The sequence below is a fragment of the Panthera onca genome, chromosome B3 (assembly GCF_046562875.1).
Source record: "Panthera onca isolate mPanOnc1 chromosome B3, mPanOnc1 haplotype 2, whole genome shotgun sequence".
Taxonomy (NCBI): domain Eukaryota; kingdom Metazoa; phylum Chordata; class Mammalia; order Carnivora; family Felidae; genus Panthera; species Panthera onca.
In genome coordinates this window covers 27,998,579-28,024,651 of record NC_138344.1, presented here as the reverse complement: position 1 = coordinate 28,024,651, position 26,073 = coordinate 27,998,579, and the positions used below count along the sequence as shown (strand labels likewise).

Sequence of the window (26,073 nt, the reverse complement as noted above, 5' to 3'; positions counted from 1 at the left end):
CTAAACTTCTTTTATCATACACTGAGTCATTACAGAGAAAAGTGGACCTATTTTGGGGCTCTGTATTCTATTTCTAGTCCATCTCCTGAAGATTTGGAGAAGTGAACATTTCTGGTGAGGTGACTTAATAACTGCTAAAGTCCACAGAAACAGTTCTTTGGGTCTTAACTAAGCAAGGTATTTTAATATATGCATATTAAATGTGCAATGTGCAAAGATTCCAGGGTCAGATTATTTGCCTGATTTTTTTTTTCCAGGAGAACAAATCAGAGTGAGGTTGGGCTCTAGGAAGTTGGAGCAGTGATTCCCCAAAGTGAGCACCACTCATGCAATCCAAGCTCTTAAGGGCCATCCAGACACAAAGCAACATCAAGCCACATGTGATATTAGCCTTTTGGGATAAGAGCAACATCCTACAAACACATTTCCAAAGGTTAACCTCTAGAAAACACGTTTGTGCTTTCAGCCTACAGAATTTTAAAGCCTAATTAACTTTAAAGTACAATTTAAATGTAATCATAAGACACCCTTCTCTGAGAGGATTTGGGAGTCTGTCTGGAATGCAGCAGAATACCAATAAATAAATGAGTTAGAAACTTGGATTTTATTTCTCTTCTATTATATCTCTGTTTATTAATAACTTCTCCAAAGGTAAAACAGAATATAAATAGGTTCACAGGAGGATATGTATTAAGCTATTTAATAAATGTTTCATAAAATCATTTTTTTAGGTATGCCAAATGTAATAAAAAGACTCTACTTGTAATGCATGCTGGCTGGCAGCCTTCGAGCCCCCAGTCCTACCTTTTTCCCTTTGCCCCACATCTGGGCAACCTGATAAGAAAGCCTGCTCATACCCTTAGACCTTTGGTGTCCTCAGTCCCTGGCACTGGCAGAAATTTCAAACCACACAAGCCCCACCTGAGTGTGGGAACCTCCATCCCACTCACTTTCTAACAATAAAAACCCAAAGTCCCACCTCCCTCATTTCCCTCTGGACCAAAGAGAAACCCTTCTCCTAGGTGTGGGGATTCATGTGCTATTGATTGTTATGAGTCATGAACTCTATTTTACACCCATTGGTGCCCATGTGTCATTTGTCCCAACTCCATAATTTCCCAGGGTGGAGTGGGAGAATTGTCCAGTGTCTGGTAGAGGATTCTAGCTACCCAGATAAAACAGTAACTGACTAGTTTTGCTTAATGATTTCTCAGAATCACTTGTCAAGGCAGCAGGAAGACTCTAGTCTCTAAGTCTTCCAGGGCAAAGACCAGAAGAATGATAGGATCATACTTACTGATGTCCACACATAAGTTAGGGTCTGAAATATACCAAAGCAAATTTCTATGAGAAAGGTTAATAATTCACAAAACAAAATTGAAAGGATAAAATTAAACCATACAGAGTAGAATACTGAAGTTACAATTAGTTACAATTTTGATTTTACTATTATAGAGACAATTAAAATGGAAAGTTTTTTTTTAAACTACATGTTAAAAACAAAAACACAGACTCCCAGCTCTCACCCAAACGGCACTCCAAGGGCACCCAGTGGAGTCACCAGGACTGTGGGGACCGCCGTGTAAGCCAGGAAGTTTCCAATCTGGCCAACAGCCACTGTCAAGAGAATCACAAGGATACCACTTGCAATTGCAGCTCTCTTTCAGCAATGATCAGAGTTTAATTGGGCAAGGAGCTGTTCTGAAAGGGCTATTCTCTATTACTTGTAAGGAAGCAAATGTGGAGCATTATTTGCATAATTAAGGGTCCTGAAGGCAGGGGAGAGCAGGCCCCAGAGTGTCACTGACCCAAACTGGAAGACTAGTTTCCTCTGTGGAAATTCCCAAACTAAATGGCAATGATTGACAGTAGGCGCAACAGAGTATATTTCCACTTTCCCCTTAACACATCCTTGTTTTACAACTAATCGCGTAGAATTTCTTGAGCCCCTTCAATGGCCTGGGACTTAACTCCAGTATAGACCACTGGGCCACAGTGACACGCTGCTGATATACCAGGTAGAAACACAACTGCCTGCATAGGACTGCATTCAGGGCTATACTAAGAGAGCTTAAAGATGAGCTCCTCAATAAAAGGAAATAATATCTGCTAGGTAACATCTTGCCTGAAAGGCAATGTGTGACAAATAAACCTCATAATATTGTTGAATTTTATAGTATAATTTTTCTTTATATATTTAGGGTTCTGAACTCTAATCTTATTAATTTTTATATGATAGCACATAACCTCTGCATGTGACCTCTTTTATCAGTCTGATTGAAGAAACTCTCCTTTGTAAAACCAATTACGTTCGACAAAACAAGAAATTTCACCAAGTGCCAACAGCCTGACTACAGATGAGTAAGCAGGAGCTATTTTAATTTCTTTGGAACCAGGACAGTCTGACCTGGACTAAATTCAGGGCTTATTGCAGGAAGTAGGACCCTCTACCTCCTCCCAACCGTGACTCCCACCCTGGTCCACAGTCCAAAGAATGCAGCCACACTCATTCCACCTCTGCAGTCCTGCTAGAGGAATGACTGATCTTAAGAAAGAAAGCACATCAAACTGTTCACCACACTGGGTACTTACTTGCAATTGTGCCTGCCCACCACACAATGTCTGTTAAATAGGAAGTACCTATGAAAGAGTGAGATAAAAAGGTCAGAAAAGTACAAAGCAAGAGGTTTACAAACTATATACTTTAAAAAAGGAACTTTTACTTGAAAATAAAATTGAAAAGAATATTGAATGCCATACTGCTTAGTCACCATTTTAAGAATCTTTAAGTTAGTCTATAAATAGCAGCATGAAAAACCACTAAAAGTGGCAAATACAGGTAATTTTTTGCAATGAACACAAGCTGACCCAAACAAGTCAAGCCTTTATTAAAGAAACATTTTTGAGCTCATCATGTGACCCAGAGTCACAAATATTCTTTGGCATGAAGTTTTATGTTGAAGTCCAGTTCTCTCATGCATTTACTATAAGCCATTTATATGATAATTTTATTAGTATAGGCTTCAATGACTTGGTGCTTAAACAGGTTAGTCAATTTTCAAAATTTACCTTTCTCATATGGCTCTTTTTTCAACCATTTGGGCAGCAGACCTTTTCTCTCACTCAGTGATTTGACATTTTACACAGTTTCTTGTACTCTCTTAGGTTACCCTCATATACCCCATGTATAGTCAGACAGAACCATGAGCAGGTGCCCAGGCCTCCCCATCACATGGGTCCCTCCTTCCTGTACGAGGAACCTGCAGCAAGATGGTCTCCCAACCGTTGAGACACAGATTTGTCCCACTTCAGATATGTCAAAATGTTTGTCTGAGAGGTTTCTTCACTTCAGGTTATAGTACCTAATTCTAGAGTTTAGCCATTCTAATAGGTGTGAGATAATATCTTATTGTGGTTTTGATTTGCATTTCCCTGATGAGTGATGTTGAGCATCTTTCCATGTGTCTGTTGGCCACTTGTATGTCTTTTTAGGAAAAATGTCTATTCAGATCTTGTGTCCATTTTTTAACTATATTGGGTTTTTTTTTGGTGTTGAGTTGTGTAAGTTCTATAAAGGTAACTTATATCTTAATATTTTGGATATTAACCCTTATCAGATATATCATTTGCAAATATATTCTCTCATTCAGTAGTAAATGATGTTACAATAGGGATGTAATGGGACAGATGGTAGCTATACTTACAGTGAACACAGCATAATGTATAAACTTGTCAAATCACTAAGTTGCACATCTGAAACGAATGTAACATTATGTCATCAGCTATACTCATTTAAAAGTAACTCTGTAGTTACCTTTATAGGGAAATTACTTTTTAAAAAATAAAGTACCTAATTCTAACTGGACATTCTAATTCTTAATAATTTAGTATAATGAACACAGGAAGTCAGTGATTCATGGAGGAACAGAATTACAGGTATTACAATATGTACTTGAAAACAGTGAAATGGGGCTAATAAGTAATGACAGAATAGGAAGAATGGATGAGTTAAAATATCATCATTTGGCAACATCACAATAAAAACCAATTTAGCAAGAATCACTAATGGATACTAAAGCAAGTGGATAAAAGTTTGTTGAGGAATATAAGATTGCCACATAGTCTCCCTTAATCACCTCCATCAGTTTTTCATTAATTATTAAGAGAAAAACTTACCTTTACAGTACTCTATAGACCCTGACAGACATCACCTAACTAAGTGGCTCAAGTTATCATCAGCAATGGGACAAATCAATATCACATGCTTCCTGAGTGGATGCACTGAGAAGGATACAACATTATATCTGGTATTCCCGCCAAAGTGCATCACTTGAATTTAAATATGAGGAAACTGTGAAATAGACTATGAATTTGCTGGTTTGCACTCTAAAAAAAGGCAAGGTCCTGGGGCACCTGGTTGGCTCAGTCAGTTAAGAGTCCGACTTCGGCTCAGGTCATGATCTCATAGTTAGTGAGTTCAAGCCCCACGTCGGGCTCTGTGCTGACAGCTCAGGCTGACAGCCTGCTTCAGATTCTGTGTCTCCCTCTTTCTTGCCTTTCCCCTGCTTGTGCTCTGTCTCTCTGTCTCTGTCTCTCTCAAAAAATAAACATTAAAAAAAATGTTTTAAAAGACAAGGTTCTAAAGACAAAGAAAGGCTAAAGAACAGTTGCAGATAAAAGAAAACTAAGACATGGTAACTCAACACATAAGATGCTAAATGAAAAAAAAAAAAACAACGTTGCTATAAAGGACAGTATTAGGGCAATTGGCAAAATCTAAATATGGACCGTTGTCAAGAAAAGACTTATAAAACCCATTTTCTTTCTACATGAGAATGTGACTCAAGGTTCACTTTCTGGTTCTAGGAAGCTGACAGCCATGTGGCCAGAGGATAACACTTAGAAATGACCTCTGATGGACAAATAGCACCTGACTGGAGGTCGGTGAACACCTGGTAGAGATCCTATTACTTGGACTCCCGAGTGCAATGCCTCTGGGAACAAGTATGTCTCCTGTGGGGCTTGGGAGCTTTGCCTCTGTGACTTTACCCTAGGGGGTACAAGGCTCATAAGGCAGGGCTGCTGTGGCATTGCCTACTGCAGCTCTGCCTCCAGGCCCCTGAGCCATGCTTTGCCTCTGCTGCCAACCTCCAGCAGGAGAGGGCACAGCACTAGCTATGGCTCCTGTCCTGTGTCCCTGAGTGTGTCTGAGGCAAATGTGGACCATACAGCTGAGCCTAAGAAAGCCCCTCCTAGTAAGCACTGTAGACTAGTTACCAGATATTAGTGCAAAATCCATGTTGAATTTCGTGAATGTGTTAATCACACTGTGTCTACTTAAAAGAATGCCCCAGTACCCCCCAAATACTTGCTATATTTAAGAAAAATTTTTTTTTAGTTTTTATTTTAAGTAGGCTCCATGCCCAATGTGGGGCTTGACTCATGACAATCAAGAGTCACATGCTCTACCAACTAAGCCAGCCAGGCACCCCTGCATGCTGAATTTAAAGAATGAAAGTTCATGAAGTCCACTTCCAGAATGCTGGTGTGAGGAACCCTGTGGACCAGTTTCCCACTGAAACAACAATAACTGCCAAATAAAGTATTAAAATTGTTTTTCAAGTCTCTGAAATTGCCCTAAAAGCATACAGCAAATCAAGAAACGTATACTCAAGAAAAATCTACTAAATCTCAGTGAGAACAGTGTAAGCCCTTAGCACATGAGCTAAGACCTATTTGTTCTCTCCCTCACTGCAATTCAGCTTCACAGAAGCTCCACTCCAGGCTGGTAACCAAGAAACTGAGGTCCCCTCTCCCTTTAGCTCTTCATCACCAGGAAGAGCAGTTCTTCAGCATTTCTTATCCCCTTCAAGTTGAATAGGCTAAATATCTGATCGGTGTATCCAAGAGTTTAGGGACTTCTTTCCCCAACCCAGCCCCTACCCAGAGACTCTATCCCTGGTACAACAGGCCCTGATCATCCTATCCTGTTTTAAGCCTGAAGGTAGGGTGCAAGTCTCATGCTTAGAGAGGCAAGCAGAGATCAGAGGCTACCAACTACTCCCAATAACTAGTCTCAACAAATATACCTGCCTTAAATTAACTGGACAAGACTATGAAGCAACTAAAAGCTAGATGTGATACCCAATGAGGCAGACAAGAGAAAAATTAGGTAAAGAAACAGTCAAAGATAGCCCAGCTAGTCATCTCAAGTAAAGGTGCACATACCCAAGACTATAACCTCTGAGGTGTGTGTCATTACAGGCTTCACAGGGGAAACAGACTTTACCAAAATACTCCACTAAACAAATTTAGGTCACTAAACAAATGAACAAGCAAACAATCCACTGAGAGAAGGAGGTCAATCAAATTCCAGAGTTGCTATCATACATTACCTAAAATGTCCAGATATCAACAAAATTCATGACAAAACAACAACAAAACAACACAATTCAAAAATAGCCAAAAGACTTGAGTAGACATTTCTCCAAAAAGATGCACAAATGGCTAATAAGCACATGAACAGATGCTCAACATTGCTAAACATTAGGGAAACACAAATCAAACCCCTATCACTTCACATCCACTAAAGTGACTACTATTCACAAAAACAAAACAAGTGTTGGTAAGGATGTGGATAAACTGGAAACCATGTGCACTGCTGGTGAAAATGGAAAATGGTGCAGCCACAGTGGAAAAGGGATTACATATAGGATCACCATATGATCCAGCAATTCCCCTTCAGGGTATATACCCAAAAGAACTGAAAGTGGGGACTTAAACACATATTTATTTGTACATCATGTTCATACCAGCATTATTCACAATAGACAAAAGGTGGAAACAACAAGTATTCTACAGCAGATGAATGAACAAATGGACAGACAAAATACAATGGACACGGTCCTTTTTGCTATACACGAAAAAGCAGCAAACGGTACAAGAAAGATTGTTATTCAACCTTAAAGAGGAATGAAATTCTGATACATGCTACAGCACAGATGAACCTGAGAGACAGTATGTTAAGTGAAACAGCCAGTCAAAAAATAACAAATATTTTATAAGTGAACTTAACATGAGGTACTGAGAGTAGTCACCTCCATAGAAACAGAATGTGATAGGGGCTGGGAGTGAGAACGGGGGGTTCCTGTTAAATGGGTACAGTGTTTCCGAAGGAGATTATGAAAAAGTTCTAGAGATGAATATTGATGATGTTTAACACAACATAAATGCCTTTAACACAGCCAAACTATACAATTAAAAATGGTTAAAATAGTAAATTTTATGGCATGCATATTTTACAACAATAAAAAAATAAATGGAGCAACAGAGGCCTGAAAATGTTAAGCTCATGACTCCCTATCATCTTGAGATATAAACTAAGTCAAGAGCTTCCAGCATTATGAATCATAAACCAGAACGTCCATGGTAGGAGTGCCTGGAGCCTCCACAATATCTGCAGTCCATCCTACAATGACACTATTGCCATCTAGTGGTCCTTGAGCCCTAGACCTTTGGGGTCTCCTGTAACCTAGGTGCTATTCAACTTCAAGAGGAGATGCTGGGTCAAGTCACTCTCCAGGCAGTGCTTCTTGATGGGAAAACTGTTATTTCTGTCTTTTTTTTTTTGGTGTTTAAATGTACTAAGAAGATGGGTATAGGGACCATTCTACAGAGATTCTGTGCCTTTTTGCTCTTGATAGTTTGTCTTCATCTTTTTCCTTGTAGGTCTCTTAGGGGTTAAGTAGTATCAAGAGGAAGCAAGGCAAAGTTTTCTTGTTTATTCTGCATGCTGGGAATGAGGAACATTTTAGGTTCATGAATAACTTATTGTATATTTGTATTATAATTAAAGATAAAATATTCTTGCTCCATTTGTTACACATGAAACAGAAGCAAAGAACACAAGGTAAACTATAATTAAGTGCTTGAATGATGTTGGTTTCTATTAGGTGTAAAAGTTCAAAGAAAAAAATGCTGTGTGATGGCATGATCATGTAATAATAAAAATAAGAACCCCCGCTCCCTAAATACAAGACATACAAAAAAGCCAGGAGAATGTGACCTACATTACATACACTATACAAACAGGGAAAATGCAGGCAACTAAAACTGCCTGTAAGAGAGCCTAATTTCAGACTTCACAAAAATCTCAAACCATACATTAAAAATATGTTCAAGTTACTAACTGGAATTAAGATAAAAACTTAAAAAAATATGTTCAAATAAGTAAAGAAGCCATGCTTAAAGAAGTAAAGAAGGTATGTGTAAATACAACTTCTCATCAAATAGAGAGTATTAATGAAGAGATAGAAATGACTTAAAAAAAAACAAACCCAAACTGAAATTCTGGAATTAAAAAGCACAATACTGGAATGAAAAAAGAAATCAATAGCAAATTTGAATATTCTCGGCAAAAGAAAGATTTAGTGAATTTGAACATAGATTGATAAAGACTGTACATTCTGAAGGGGGGAAAAGCATAAAGAAAAATAAACAGAACCTTAGAAAAATGTGAAACAACATTAAGTACATCAACACAGTCATAATGTTACTACCAGAAGGAGAGTAGAGAGGAAGTAGAAGAAAAAACATTCAAGGAAAAAAAGGCTGAAATTTACGAAACATGATGAAAATTCAAGAAGCTCAACAAACTCCAGGAGTTCCACACACAAGTCACATTGGTAAAAATGCTCAAAGATGAAGAAAAATTTTAAGAGAAGCAATAGAAAAATGAATGATAATACGCAAGACAATCTCAGTAAATTAACAACTGATTTCTTAGCAAATTTTAATTACAATTTTTAAAAAATGTTTAATTACAAAACACAAATTTGTTTCCCTTTCTCACCTTAACTGATTTGAAAAGCTATGGGACATATGTGCACAGAACTGTTGTTGGATTTATAATACATAGAATTGTAATATATTTAACAATAACAGCATAAAGGATGTGGGTGTGATCAAAGTTTTACTGAGTAAGGACATGGTAACTTAATAACTTGAATGCCGTAAGAACAAATAAAGAGAACAAAGAATGGTAAATAAAAAGGTTAACATATCGATGGGGTGCCTTGGTGGCTCAGTTGGTTGAGTGTCTGACTCTTGATTTCAGCACAGGTCATGAGCTTGGAGCTTAAGATTCTCTCTCTGTCTCCCTCTTTCCCTCTCCCCCAGCTCGCTCTCTCTCTCTCTCTCTCTCTCTAATAATAAAAATAAAAATAATTTAAAAATTTTTTAAATGGTTAACATATTAAACTCTATAAATCTATATTTGCTTTTCTTTATTTTGGAAACTTCTTTAAGGACATAAAATTATATAAAGCTTGCATTACTTTAATTATGTATTGCAACAATATATTGTTGGGTTTGTAACATAAAAACAATAACACAAATAAAAGAAGCAGCAATATACAAGCAAGGCTTCTATATCTAATTAGAATTAAATTAGCGTAAGTCTAAAGTAGATTTCTTAAAAAAATTTTTTTTTTAATGTTCATTTATTTTTGAGAGAGAGAGACAAAGCGTGAGCGGGAGGGGCAGAGAGAGAGGGAGACACAGAATCAGAAGCAGACTCCTGGCTCTGAGCTGTCAGCACAGAGCCCAACTCAGGGCTGAAACTCACAAACCATGAGACCATAACCCGAGCCAAAGTCAGCCACTTAACTGACTGAGCCACCCAGGTGCCCCTAAAGTAGATTTTCTAAGTTAAGACGTATATGGTAAGTTTAGAGCAACCACTAAAAAAATAATGCAAAAATACATTGACAGGGAAAATATCAGGAGGATGAGATTCAAGTGGTAAAACAGGAGGATCCTGAGCTCCCCTCCTCCCATGCACACCAAAACTACAGCTACCTATAGAACAACTCTCTAGGAGAACTACCTTAAGACTAACAGAATAGTTATTCTGCAACAAAAAATATAATGAAAAAGCCATATAGAGATGGGTAAGAGGGGCAGAGAGTCTAGTAGGAACTCATGCCCCCAGAGTAACAAACCAAAAGCAGAGGGATATCACAAAATGGAGGTTATCTCTCAGGAGCAAGGGGATCAAGCCCCACATCCGGCATCCCTACCCTGAGGACCTGCACTGAGTAGATGAGCCCATATAAAATCTGACTTTGAAAATCAGCCCAGCTTAACTCGGGAAGAACCAAAGGGCTACAGGATATTAAGACTCCAATCTTAAAGAGCCAGAGCACTATACCACTCACTCCATGACTCAGCATAGAGCCAGAAGTTTGAAAAGTAATTGGACCATGCATGAAGGAGATTATTTGACTAATTTTAGGGTATCCGCTAGAGGGGCTGGGATCTATAAGAACTTTCTCCAGGAACGGAAGTGGTGGTACAATTTTTATTATTCTCCTTCTAACTAGCTGACCTGGTGCTGGTGGGTACCATTTCTGGTAACTTCCATGCACCTTGCTAGCACCACTCTCCCCACCCTGGGGACTCACCCCACCTACCCTGCCCACCCAAGCAGGCACACTTCCCAAGTGGCTTCCACCTAACTGCCATCCCCACAGCAGCTGGTGGGAAGCATCAGCTGAAACCACACCTTCCTCTAGGGACTCCCACAGGGCAGAAGGGAAGGAGGAGCATCCTTGCCCACCAGCACACTCACAACAGTAGTGGCCTGGTTTCACAGTCAACCACACCAGGGGCCAGTCAAGCCCACCAGTGTGCCCACAGCAGTCACGGCTCAGCCATGATAGGAGGACATATGAAACCCACAGAGGCGACATCCCTGGAGCATGCAGTTCTGATAACCAGGGGGGATGGTGCTTCTGGGCCCCAAAGGAGACCCTGTATATAAGGCCCCTCTTTCAAGAACAGAAGACATAGTTGATCTACTTAATGCAAAGAAATAAACACAGAGAGTTAGACAAAATGAGGAGACAGAGGAACATGGTCCAAATGAAAGAATAAGACAAAACCTCAAAAAAGAACTAAATGAAATGTAGATCAGCAAGCTACCTGACAAATGGTTCAAAATAATAGTCATAAAGATGCTCACCAAATTTGGGAGAAGAGTGAATGATCTCAGGGACAACTTCAACAAAAGAGAAAATATTAAAAAGTTCAATCAGAGCTAAAGAATACAATAACAAATAAAAGACATACTAAACAGAATCAACACCAGATTACATAATACAGAAGAACAAATCAGGAATCTGGAAGAGAGGGTAGAGGAATTCAGCCAAGCAGAACAGCAAAAAGGAAGGAAGGAAGGATTTTAAAAGATACTTTAGGGAACCCCTGGGAAAGCATCAAACACACTAACAATTGCATTACAAAGGTCCAAGAAGGAGAAGAGAGAGAAAAAAAAGGCAAAAAAGTTATTTGAATGAAAACATAGCTGGAAACATTCCTAATCTGGGAAAAGAAACAAACATCCAGGTCGAGGAAGTAAAGAGAGTCCCAAAAAAGATGAGTCCAAAGATGTTCATATAAAGACACATAATAATTAGAATATAAGAAATTAAAAACAAACTCTTAAAAGCAGCAAGGAAAAAGCAATTAGTTACATGCAAGGGAACCACTGTAAGTCTGTCAGCTGATTTGCAGCAGAAACATTGCAGACCATAAAGGAGTACAATGAAATATTCAAAGTGCTTAAAAAAAAAACAAACTATTGAGAATACCCTACCTGGCAAGGTTATCATTCAGAATTGAGGGAGAAATACAGAGTTTTGGAATCAAAAGTTAAAGAAGTTCATTACCACTAAATCAGCCTTATAAGAAATGTTGAAGTAAATTCTTTAAGTGAGAAAGAAAAGGCCAAAACTAGAAGAAAATTATGAATGAAAAAATTTCACTAAGAAAAGGAAACATCGTAAAAGTGGTAGATCAACCACTTATAAAGCTATTATCAAGGTTAAAAGTCAACATTAGTAAAATCAACTATGTCTAAAATAATTATAAGAGATCCACAAAATTTAAAAATGTAAAATATGACATCAAAAAATTAAAATGTGAAGGGGAAGTAAAAGTGTAGCATTTTTACATAGTGTTTGAACTTAAGTAACCATCAACTTAAAATAGACTGCTATATGTACAGAATGTTATATATGAACCTCAGAGTAACCTCCAACCATAAAACTATAATATACAAAAAATAAAAAGGAATCCAACAGTAACACTAGATAAAATCATTGATTCACAAAGAGAGCAAGAGAAAAAAAAAAAGGAACAGAGAACTACAAGAACAAACAGAAAACACTGAACAAAATGACAATGTGTACATGTCTATCAATAATTACTAGAAACATAATTGGATGAATGCTCCAGTCAAAAGACATAGGGTGGCTTAATGGATTCAAAAAACAAAAAACAAAAAAACCACCAAGATCCAACCATATGCTGCTTACAAGAGACTCACTTCAGACCAAAAGACATGTACATATTGAAAATGAAAGGATGGAAAACAATAACCCATGCAAATAGAAATAAAAAGGAAACTGGCATAGCAATACTTATATCAGACAAAATAGACTTTAAAATAGACTACAACAACAAAGAAAGGTATTATATAATGATAAAGGGATAAATCCACAAGAAGATATAGGGATTTTAGGTATCTATGCACCCAATATAGGAAGGTCTATGTATATAAAGCAAATATTAACAGATTTAAGAAAGAAATTTACAGTAATGTATTAAGAGTAAATGGTTTTAATACCCAACTTACATCAACAGATAGGTCATCCAGATAGACAGTGGACAAAGAAACAGTGGACATAAATGACACATTAGACCAGATGGACCACATGGACTTAACAGATATACACAAAACCTTCCATCCAAAAACCGCAAAATACACATTCTTTTCAAGTGCACATGAACATTCTCCAGGACAGATCACATATTGAACCACAAAACAAGTCAAAATAAATTCAAGAATACTGAAATCATATCAAGCATCTTTTGACAATTACAGTATGAAACTAGAAATCAACTGCAAGAAAAAAACTGAAAAAAAAAAAAAAACCCCACAAACAAGTGGAGGCTAAAAACAGCATACTACTAAACAACTAAGGGGCCAATGTAAAAATCAAACAGGAAACTTAAAAATACCTTAAGACAGGTGCACCTGGGTGGCTCAGTTGGTTAAGCATCTGACTTTGGCTTAGGTCATGATCTCTCAGTTTGTGAGTCTGAGCCCTGCATTGGGCTCTCTGCTGTCAATGTGGAGCCCACTTCAGATCCTCTGTCCGCTCCCCCCTCTCTGAACGTCCCTTATTCATGATCTCTCCTTCTCAAAAATAAACATTAAAAAAATAAAAATAAAAATAAAATACCTTAAGACAAAACAAAACACAAACACAATACTCCAAAATCTATGGGATGCAGCAAAAGCAGTTTCTAAGAGAGATGTTTATGTCAATACAGGCTTACCTCAAGAAACAAGAAATATCTCAAACCACCTATCTTTACACATAAAGGAAGTGGAAAAAGAACAAAAAACCCCCAAATTAATAGAAGGAAGAAAATAGTAAAGATCAGAGACTAAAAGAAACAACAGAAAACATCAATGAAATCAAAAGCTGGTTCTTTGAAAAAATAAACAAAATTGATAAGCCCTTATCCACACTCATCAAGAAAAAGAGAGTGACTCAAAATAAATAAAATCAAAAATAAAGAAGAGAACTTACAACTGATAGCACAGAAATACAAATGACTTCTATGAACAATTATATGTAAATAAATAGGACAACCTAGAAAAATGGATAAATTCATATAAGCACACAATCTTCCCAGGCTGAATCAGAAAAAAATAAAAATTTGAACAAATCTACTACTAGTAATGAAACTGAATCAATAATTAAAAAAAAAAATCCAAACTCATTCTATGAAGCCAGAATTACCTTTGATTCCAAAACCAGACAAAGACCCCACTAAAAAGGATAATTACAGTCCAATATCCCTGATGAGCCCGGATGCAAAAATGCTCAAAGGATACTAGCAAATCAAACTCAACAATACATTAAAGAATTATTCACCATGATCAAATGTGACTTACTCCTGGGCTGCAGACTGATTCAATATTCACAAATCAATGTGATACACTACATTAATAAAAGAAATAAAATAATAAGAACCATACAATCCTGTCAATCAATGTAGAAAAAGCATCTACAAAATACAGCATCCTTTCTTGATTAAAAACCCTCAAGAAAGGAGGGATAGAAGGAACATACCTCAAAATCATAAAGGCCATATATAAAAGACCCATAGCTAATGTCATCCTCAATGGGGAAAAGCTGAGAGCCTTTCCCCTACTGTCAGGAACAAGACAAGGATGCTGGTACTATTTAACATAGTACCGGAAGTCTTAGCCTCAGCAATTAGGTAACAAAAAGAAATAAAAGGCATCCAAATCAGCAAGGAGGAAGTCAAACTTACACTCTGCAGATAACATGACACTCTATATAGAAAACCAGAAAGATTTCACCAAAAAATTACTACAACTAATACATGAATTCAACTAAGACACCGAATATAAAATCAATGTACAGATATCAGTTGTACTCGTATACACCAATAATGAAGCAGCAGAAAGAGAAATCAAGGAATAGATCCTATCTGCAATTGCATCAAAAACAATTAGATACCTACGAATAAACCAAACCAAAGAGGTAAAATATCTGTACTCTGAAAATTATAGAAAACTTAAGAAAGAAATTGAAGAGGACACAAAGAAACAGAAAAACATTCCATGCTAATGGATTGGAAGACTGTTGTTATAATGTCTATACTACTCAAAGCAATCTACACATTTAGTGCAATCCCCATCAAAACACCACAAGCATTTTTCACAGAGCTAGAACAAACAATCCTAAAATTTGTACAGAACCGCAAAAGACCCTGAATAGGCAAAACAATCCTGAAAAAGAAAAACAAAACTGGAGGCATCATAATTCCAGAATTCAGCTGTATTATAAAGCTGCAGTCAAAATAGTATGGTACTGGCACAAAAACAATAAATCAATGGAACAGCATAGAAAATCCAGAAACGGACCCACAAGTGTATGGCCAATTTATCTTTGACAGAGCAGGAAAGAATATCCAATGGAAAAAGTTTCTTCAACAAATGATGTCGGGAAAACTGGATAGCAACATGCAGAAGAATGAAACTGGACCACTTTCTTAAACCATACACAAAAATAAACTCAAAATGGATGAAAGACCTAAATGTGAGACAGGAAACCATCAAAATCCTAGAGGAGAACACAGGCAGCAACTTCTTCGACATCAGCCACAACAACTTCTTGCATATATATCATCAGAGGCAAGGGAAACAAAAGCAAAACAAAAAAAAAACCAAAAAAAAAAACAAAACAAAACAAAAAAAAACTTTGGGACTTCATCAAAATTAAAAGCTTCTGCACACTGAATGAAAGAATCAACAAAACTAAAAGGTAGCTTAGGGAAGGGACCAGATATTTGCAAATGACATATCTGATAAAGGGTTACTATCCAAAATCTATGAAGTTAGCAAACTCAACACCCAAAAAAACAAATAATCCAGTTAAGAAATAAGCAGAAGATATGAATAGACACTTGCCCAAAGAAGACATCCAGATGGCTAACAGACACATGAAAAAATGCTCTACATCACTCATGATCAGGGAAATACAAACCAAAACCATGATGAGATACCACCTCACACCTGTCTGAATCCCTAAAATTAACAACAGAAAAAAAAAACAGGTGTTGGCAAGGATGTAGTAATGAAAACTGGTACGCCACTCTGGAGAACAACATGAAGCCTCCTCAAAAAGTTCAAAATAGAACTACCCTACCATTTAGCAATTGTACTACAAGGTATTTACCTAAAGGATACAAAACTACAGATTTGAAGGAGGACATGCCCCCAATGTTTAAAGCAGCATTATTTTTTTTTAACGTTTAATTATTTTTGAGACAGAGAGAGACAGAGCATGAACGGGGGAGGGGCAGAGAGAGAGGGAGACACAGAATCAGAAGCAGGCTCCAGGCTCTGAGCCATCACCCCAGAGCCCAACGCGGGGCTCGAACTCACAGACCACGAGATCGTGACCTGAGCTGAAGTCGGACACTTAACCGACTAAGCCTCCCAGGCGCCCCTTAAAGCAGCATTATTAACAATAGCCAAGCTATGGATAGAGCCAAATGTCCATCGACTAATGAATAAAAAAGATGTGATATATTTATATAGGAATGTTACTCAGCCATCAAAAAGAATGAAAACTTGCCATGTGCAATGATGTGGATGGAATTAAGCAAAATCAGAGAAAGATAAATACCATATGATTTCATTCATATTTACAATTTAAGATACAAAACAGATGAACATATGGAGGGGGGGAGAAGAGAGAAGGAAACAAAGCACAAGAGACTTAATGATAGAGAACAAACTGAGGGTTGCTGGAGGGAGATGGCTGGGAGATGGGCTAGATGAATGACGGGTATTAAGGAGGGCACTTGTAGTGAGTACTGGGTGTTGTATGTAAGTGATGAATCGCTGAATTCTACTCCTGAAACCAATACTGTACTATATGTTAACTAAAATTTAAATTAAAAAAAAAATAAATTCCCAACAAACAAAAGCCTAGGAATAGACACTTCACAGGTAAATTCTACCAAACATTTCATGAAGAGTTAATACCTATCCTTCCCCAACTACTCCAAAAAATTTGAATAGGAAGAAATGTTTCCAGATTCATTCTACTAGACATGCATTACCCTGATACCAAAGCCAGACAAAGAGACTACAAAAAAATAAAAATTATAAGTCAATATTCTTAATGAATGAATATAGGTGCAAAAATCCTCAAGAAAATATTAGCAAACTGAGTTCAACAATACATTAACAGGATCATTACCACAATAAAGTGAGATTTATTCCAGGGATGCAAATGGTTCAATATCCACAAATCAACCAACCTGATACACTACATTCACAAAGTAAACGAGAAAAATCATATGATCATCTCAATAGTTGCAAAAAATGTATTAGACAAAATTCAACATCCATTTACAAATAAAAACTTCACAAAGTGGGTAGAGAGGGAATAAACTTCAACATTAAATAAACCACATAGGGGTGCCTGGCTGGCTCAGTCTGAAGAACATGTGACTCTTGACTTTGGAGTCATGAATTCAAGCCCCACATTAGGTATAGAGATTACTTAAAAAAATAAATAAAACTTAAATACGCACATACGTACATACATACCATATATGACATTACCACATATGACAAACCCTCAGCTAACATCATACACAACAAGGAAAAGCTTTTAAAATCAGGAATAAGACAAAGATGCTCACTCTCACCACTTTTATTCAACATAGTACTGGATATTCTAGCCACAGCAAAGCAAAAAAAGAAAAAGCAAAAAAGCAGAAAAGCAAAACAAAAACAGAAACAAACAAAAAACACCCAAAACTATAAAAAGAAAGAAAAAAAGAAAGAAAAGTCATCCAAATTGGTAAAAAAGGAAAACTGTCACTATTTGCAGATGACATAAAACTATATATATAGAAAACCCTAAAGACTCCTCTAAAAAATGATTACAATAGATGAATTAAGTAAATTTTCAGGATACAAAATGGACATACAAAAATCTGTTGTGTACACTTATAATGTATACACATTATATGTAAGTGTATATACACTTATAATGACCTAGCAGAAAGAGAAGTTAAAAAAATAATCCCATTTACAACTGCATCAGAAAGATAAAATACCTAAGCATTTAACCAAGGAGGTGAAAGACCTTATAGTGAAAACTGTAAGCCACTCATGAAAGAAACTGAAGACGACACATACAAATGGAAAGATAAACCCTGCTCATGGATTAGAAGAATTAATATTGTTAAAATGTGTATACTCAAAGCAATCTACAGATTCAATACAATCTTTATCAAAATTATCAATGGCATTTTTTTCACAGAAATATTACAATCCTAAAATTTGTATAGAACCACAAAAGACCCAAAAATAACCAAAATATTCTTGAGAAAGAGCTAAGCTGGAGGTATCATGCTCCTTGATTTCAAACTACACTACAAAGCTCTAGTAATCAAAACAGTACATTATTGGTGCACGCGCGCGCGCACACACACACACACACACACACACACAAAGACACATAGATCAACAGAGCAGACAATAGAGCCCAGTTATAAACACATGCTTACATGGTCAATCTACAACAAAGGAGGCAAGAATATACAATGGGGGGAAAAGTCTTTCCAATAAATGGTGTTGAGAAAACTGCTTGCTTACATGTGAAAGAATGAAACTAGATCACTTTCTTCCACCATATATCAAAGTTAACTAAAATGGGCTAACCACTTAAATGTGAGACCTGAAAACATTAAACTCCTAAAAGAAAACATATGCAGTAATTTCTTGGACATCAACCTCCACAATATTTTTCTGAATTATCTCCTCAGGCAAGGGAAACATAAGCAAAAATAAACTATTAGGACTATATCAAACTAAAAACCTTTAGCACAGCCAAGGAAACCATCAACAAAACAAAAAGGCAACATGATGAATGGGAGACAATATCTGCAAATCACATACCTGATAAGCAATTAACATCCAAATTATATAAAGAATCCATACAACCCAATACCAAAAAACCCCAAATAATCTGATTAATAAATGGACAGAGGAACTGAATAGATATTTCTCCACAGAGGACATACAGATGGCCAACACACACATGAGAAGATGCTCAACATCACTAATCATCAAAAAGACAAGAAATAACATGTTGGTAAGGATATGGATAAACCCTCATGCATTAAGCCCTTATGCACTGTTGGGGGGGGGCATAAATTGGTGTAACAGCTAAGAAAAACTATATAAAGTTTCCTCAAAAAATTAAAAACAAAACTACCATATGATTTAGTAACTATCCCTAGGTATCTACCTAAAGACAACAAAAATACTAATTGGAAAAGGTATATACACCCTATGTTTATTGCAAGATTATTTACAATAGCCAAATTATGGAAGCAACCTAAGTACCCACTGACAGATGAATGGAAAAAGATGTGGGGTATGTGTGTGGATAGATAGATAGATAGATAGATAGAGATATAAATATATATATACATATACATAGAGTGGAATATTAGTCATAAAAAAGAATGAAATCTTGCCATTTGTGACAACATGGGTGAACCAGACAGTATTATGTGAAATGAAGTCAGACAAAGAAAGACATATATGGTGTGATATCACTCACATGTGGAATCTAAAAAACAAACAAAAAAATGAACAAAGAAAACAAAATAGAAACAGACTCATAAAAACAAAGAATAAACTGTTGCCAGAGGGGTGAAGAGGGGGCAGGGGAAAGATGGGCAAAATAGGTGAAGAGGATTAAGAAGTACAAACTTCCAGTTATAAAATAAGGCATGGGGATAAAAAGAAAGCAAAGGGAATATAGTCAGTTATGCCTTAATAACTACATGTGGTGACAGATGGTAACTAGACTTGTCATGGTGATCATTCTGTAATGTATGGCAATGTCAAATCACTACATTGTACACCTGAAACTAATATAATGTTGTATGTCAACTGTACTTCAAAAAACATATATACATAGTGAAAAATCACTAAAGGAATAAAATATTACACTAGAAAAATTCACTTTATGCAAATAAAATGAGTATAGAAACAGAAAGTATGTGAAGCATATACAACAAAGAGTAAATGGCATACATAAATCCAACTGTAATAATTACAATATTTAACGTCAGTTGGTTTATAGTATCATTCAAGTCTTCTATTCCTCGTTGATCTTCTGCCTAGTTTTCTATAAAAACTTTATTAAATAAATTTTTGAAAGTAGCATACTAAAGTCTCCAACTATTATTGCTGAATTTTCTATTTCTTTTCTATGTCAATTTTAATGTATTTTGAGACTGCTGTCAGGTACATACTGATTTAGAATTGCTACATCATCCTCATAGATGGACCATTTCATTGTTATAAAATGTCCTTTGTTTTTTTTTTTTTTTATAATTTTTTTTTAACGTTTATTTATTTTTGAGACAGAGAGAGACACAGCATGAATGGGGGAGGGACAGAGAGAGAGGGAGACACAGAATCAGAAGCAGGCTCCAGGCTCCGAGCCATTAGCCCAAAGCCCGACGCGGGGCTCGAACTCGCGGACCGCGAGATCGTGACCTGAGCCGAAGTCGGACGCTCAACCGACTGAGCCACCCAGGCGCCCCTGTCCTTTGTTTCTAATAACAATTTTGTGTTAAAAATCTACTTTGTTTCATATTAGTATAATCACTCCACTTCTCTTTTGTGTATAAATAAATATTCTCATTAATTTAAATAATTGTAAATGTACATCATCCTACAACATCTTGAAGCTCATTTGTATGGCAGATGTGCACAATAATCTACTCAACTTTTTAAAAAGTTCTGTATTAGATATAACAAGATTTGAGGGACTTTAAAATTGAGGAATTAGTCACAATTGTGGGGAAACAGAATGTTGGGGGCAGAGAATGGTCAACTCCTTTTATTGCAATGAATATAGTCTGGTCATCAGTGCTTATGGAGTCAGGGATTGCTGCCGCAGCAGTATCTGGAATATGGGTGACCTTCCTGGGGCAGAAACTGGTCCAAGGATGCCAGGAGCCAATGCAATGAGACCCATGGGTTCTCCTCTTTCACTGCTACATTACCCAACACCATTTACCACCATATAGCACATGCATTTGGAGGTTTAGGAAAAAAAGTGTTAACTAAAATGGGGAAAAACCTGGGACACAAGGTACCCAGGGATGGGGAAATAGGCTTTTGGTCTCCCTTTTGTCAAAGGATACAAATCAGCTCCAAGTGTCTCAGACTCTTCCACTTATATGCACCAGGAGGAGCTTGCATTTGCTAAAATCCAAAAGCTTTTTAGATCGCCCTCACATTTTAGGGCAATATCAGGCAAAACTTTTCTGCTTCCATGGACATTTAATAAGTCAGACTTTCTGTCTGTATACCTGTCCCACACCCTTTACTAGAAACCAAAGTGAAGCTCCTGCAGGTGGTCCCCAAGGGCTTCAAATGAGTAGTATCCCTCAAACAAGTGCTCTGCCTAAGGGTGGATAGGCTGGCTTGCCCATCCACCTGTGCACAGCCTCCTCACTGAGCTGGCTGCCTCAGGTTCCTTCCTCTTTTTATAGCCATGAGCTCCCGGATGCCTGTATTCCATAACAGCTCTCAGCCTCTGTCATAAATAGAAGTTTTTCTCTTATTCTAAAACCAGTTGGTTTCTTCACAGTTTCATCTTCAAACATCACTGTAGCTAAAGATTTTAAAGTCACTCACCTTACATCAGGAGGCACTCATTCAAGCTTATGCCCACACTCCGTTTCCCAGCTGCTTCCCAGGACACTTCAAGTCCTCTGGGATCAGCAAGAACAGAGAGCCACAGAATTGTAGAACACTGAGGATTTTTTGTTTGTTTGGCTACGCTCACATGTCCTCTCCTCCACTCCTACGTATGGGCTGCAGTGATCCTAATAGTTAAGTTGTAGGGGTATTTGTCTCACATTGGAACCCTTGGGTGCTGAGAGTTGAATGGCTGTTTATAACAGCAGAACTATAAAACAAAGAAATGTTGTGCGAATACAAAAAAGACTTGTCAGGATGATAACATCAATTGGCAGTGATGCTGTCCAACCATGGACTTGTAGCTTTTGAAATCTTCCATTAAGTTATGTAAGTGCATCAGAAATATCCTTAAATATGACTTTCTAGCACAAAAATAGATAGTCATCTAGTTTATTTACCTTTTGGATTATACCATGGAAAAATGGCTTCCTTTCATGCATGCTCCTAGAGCAACAATAGAAGTTGCTGCAAACAGCAAAAATAGAGTACATCACTATGTCCTTTACTAATTAATTAATGCTTCAACTTAAAAAAAAATGTGTAACATGATGCTACAGTTTTCAGAGTTCTTTAAAAAGGACTAATAAGAAATTTTATTTCCAAACACCAACGTAGCTAGATGGGGGTATTAATTAGAATCAATTTGAGCACTGGTATTCACCAACTTATAAATCGATTTAGCATTTGAAGTTCTTTTGTACATCAATTATTAAATATGTAGAACTTATTTTCCTATAGAAATAGTTTGGCAGTCTTGAAAAAGAGGAACAAAGTTGTAGGGCTTATACTATCTGATTGTAAATTTTACTATAAAACTACATAATCAAGACAGTGTGGCACTGGCATAAGGATAGCCATATACAATGAAACACAACACAGTTCAGAAATAGAACCATACATGTACAGTCAAATCATGGGCTGAAGTGGCAGTATAATTCAATGAGGAAGTCACTTTAATAAATGGTGCTGCATCAACTAGATACCAGTAGGGAAAATATTGAACCTTGATTCATGCCTCAGCTATACCCAAAAGTTAACTCAATAGCTTACAGACCTAAAGGTAAAAGCTAAATCTACAAACTACTAGAGGAAAACACAGGACAAAGGCATCATGACCTGAGGAGAAACGAAGATTTCTTTGGCAGAAATCAAATAAAAAAGCACCAATCATATAGAACAAAAGAAGTTACAGAGGTTAGAAGATGGTGGCAGAGTAGGAGGACCGTAAGTTCCCCTCGTCCCATGAATACAACTAAATAACTATCACATCATTCTAAATACCCCCCATAAATTGACCTAAAGACTGGCAGAACAACTGCACAGCTAACAGTAGAGGAGAGGTCACATCAAAGAGGGTAGTTAGTGCAGAGCTGTGGTTCGGGAGGGAAACAGGTTGTGGCCATTGTGATGGGAAGGGAGCTGTGGCTGCAGAGATGGATGAAAGACAGACTAGCACACAGGAGAATATGCAGGGAAAACAAATCCCTATAGCAATTGCCTTAGAAGGTGAGAGGGGTTGAATTTCATGAGTTCTGGCAATGAGCCAGACTTAAAGCCTGGACTTTTAAAGGTCAGTGGGCTAGGATGGGATAGAGACTGGAGGGTATCATGCTGCTCTTGGAACAGAGGCAGGCAACAACTCACAGACATACAATGTGGAAACAGCAATCTGAAGAGCGCCAGGGATACACAATGGGAAGGCTCTTCATTTCAGAGTCCATTCTAGAGAGAGTGTTCACAGAAAACACCTCCAAGAACAAAGGAACTGGATAGTGCCATTACCTTCCCCTATTTCTCAAAAGCACAGGACCACCTGCAGGTGGCACTACTTAATTACACCCAACCCTACCCCATCCCACACACACTCGGGTGGAACTACTCCAATTCATCCTTGCCTCCGTCCACATGCAGTAGGCCCCACCCCTAGAAGACCTGCTCACACTGCACTTCCCCAAGGGTTTTGCAGAGCCTGGATTCAGGTGGTGGTGGTGACAGGTCTCATTTCACAAAGAGACCAGAGTACACCTAGTGAAAATATGTCACATTCAGGCTAGGAATAAAAACTGCCCACAACAGACAAAGTGAGCCTTTGCAGACAACTGGCCTGAGGGATAAAGCAGCCAGGAGAAAGCAGAAGAGCACATGCAGCACACAGTGGAGATACACCTGGAAGTCCCAGGCCCTGGGCACTGAAAGATACTGTACTTCAGTGCACTACGTGACCTATTCTTCATAAGGCCAATACCCTTAAGAACAGGAGACACGGCTGATGTTCCTAACACAGAGAAAGAGGCACAGACTTAGACAAAATGAGAAGACAGAGAAATTTATTCCAAATGAAAGAGCAGGACAAGGTCATGGCCAGTGATCTAAGCAAAACAGATACAAGTAATATGCCTGATAGAGAATATAAAATAATGACCACAAGGATACTCATTGGACTTGAGAAAGGAATGGGAGACATGAGTGAGACCCTTAACACAGAAATAAGGAATAGTAGAGACAAAGGGTTCAATAAATAAAATGAGAAACAAGCTTGATGGAATGATCAGCACGCTGGAAGAAGCAGAGGAACAAATTAGTGACCTAGAAGCTAGAGTAATGGAAAGTCATCAAACTTAGGAAAAGAGAGATAAAGGAATTATGCATGATGAGAACAGACTTAGGGAAATCAGTGACTCCATCAAATGTAACAACATTCATATTATGTGAATCCCAGAAGAAGAGAAAAGGGAGGAGGAAAATGTAATTGAAGAAAAAAATAGATGAAACCTTCCTTAATCTGGGGGGAAGAAACAGATCTCCAGATCCAGGAGGCAGAGAGAAACCCCAACAAAATCAACAAAAGCAGAACCACACCAAGAAATACTGTAATTAATTAAGTTGACAAAACATACTGAAAAATATAAAATTTTAAAGTGTAAAGTAAAAAAAAGATAATAACTTACATGGGAAAACACATAAGGCTAGCAGGGGATTTTCAGCAGAAACTTTGCAAAGCAGAAGAGAGCAGCACGATACATTCAAAGTACTGAATACGAAAAGTCTGCAGCCAAGAATATTCTATCCAGCCAGGCTATCATTCACAGTAAGGAGAGATGTAGAGTTTCCCAGACAAACAAAAACTAAAGGAGCTTGTGACCACTAAGCCAACTCTACAAGAAATATTAAAGGGGGCACTTTGGAAAGGAGAGACCAAAAGTGAGTATAGAGGTAGGAAACACAAATGCATTAAAAATGACTATTTCTATAAAAAATCAGTCAAGGAACTCACACACAAAAAAGTATATAAAATACAATAACACATAGCTAAAATGTGAGGAGAGAAGAGTAAAGAATGGGTTCAAACTTAAACGACAATCAACTTAATATGGTATGTGTCATATATATATATACATACATATATATATATATATGTATATGCTTCTTCATATATATATGCCTCTCTCTGCCTCTCCCTTGCTTATGCTGTCTCTGTCTCTCTCAAAAAATAAATAAATAAACTTAAAAAAAAAGTGAAGGAATGGAGAATCATCTGTCATGCAAATGGATGTCAAAAGAAAGTGTGTGAAGCAATACTATTATCAGACAAAATAGACTTAAAAACAAAAAGTGTAACAAGAGACAAGAAAGGACACTATATAATAACAAAGAAGACAGCTGAGGAGAGAGTTAAGATGGTGGAGTAGGAGGGGGATCCTGGGCTTGCCTTGTCCCTCAAACACAGCTAGATTAACAACAAATCATTCTGAACACCTAGGAAATCAATCTGAGGGTGAAAAGAACAATGTGCACAATTAGAGGGAGAGACTGTGGTAGGTACAAGGTGCAGAGACATAAATTAGGGGAGAGAAAAGCCGTGGTGCCACAGAGGAAAGAGAGCCCTTTTGCAAAGAGATGAGAGAGAGAGAAAGAGAGAGGGGGAGAGATAGCAGTGTGTTGGGTTTGTGTAAGAAAAACACTTCCCCAAAACCACTGACTGGGGATCAGGAGGATGGATCACAAGTTTTCACAAGCAGCAGAGCTCAAATTCTGAGCTTTTAGAAGTCTACACCATTCAGCAGAGTCGAGCTGGTGAGTGCAGTGGAGTTCCTGGGGAGAAGGAGGGCAGAGGCCTTGGAGCAAAGAGCATGGTGTAGGGATCCCTGGGCTGCACTGGGAGAGAACATTCCCCTTCCTGGAGTACATGTGGAACAGGGTATACTGCCTCTCCAAGGACAAAAGACTGATGGTCGCCATTTGAGTAACCATTCAACAGCAAGGGACAGAAGCTCACACAGAGAGTAGATAACCTGGTTGCTGCTTTTCACTGTTTCACAATAAACTCTAAGCATGAGTGCAGCCATACAACTGCTTTGCTGGGACAAAACAGCACCAGATGCACCATGGCAAGTCTCTCCTCTGTGGGAGGGAAGCAGTTCCACACCCTGCAAGGGTCCTTTAAGATTTGGATTTCTGAATCCCAGTCACAGGCCAGAGACAAAATACAGGAGAACTGTGGCCCTAGGCATGCCAACAGCCTTGTCACAGACAGGTTGAGAGCAGAAATCTGACAGAAGCCAGGAACACAAGAGGGAAATTCTTCAATCTGTGAGAGATTCCTGTTAGTAGGTGCCAGGTCTCCACTCCGGAGACCAGAGAGCAGGGTGATGCCA

The 26,073-nt window shown here is 37.7% G+C and overlaps 1 protein-coding gene across 2 annotated transcripts in view; it reads right to left on the bottom strand.

The window, feature by feature from the left end:
• The window catches only part of NIPA1 (NIPA magnesium transporter 1), an 84,683-nt gene that overhangs the window by 43,456 nt on the left and 15,154 nt on the right, over positions 1 to 26,073 (bottom strand). The window contains exons 1-3 of one of the 2 annotated variants that reach the window (XM_060617922.3): positions 3,705 to 3,732; positions 2,593 to 2,640; positions 1,527 to 1,617 (exon numbers count right to left, since the gene is read on the bottom strand). In XM_060617922.3, coding sequence (XP_060473905.1) covers positions 1,527 to 1,617; position 2,593 — 92 coding nt within the window. In that variant the 5' untranslated portion in view covers positions 2,594 to 2,640; positions 3,705 to 3,732. Of the gene's footprint in view, positions 1 to 1,526; positions 1,618 to 2,592; positions 2,641 to 3,704; positions 3,733 to 26,073 lie in introns of those variants that run through there. The other variant, XM_060617921.3, reaches the window with a different exon arrangement.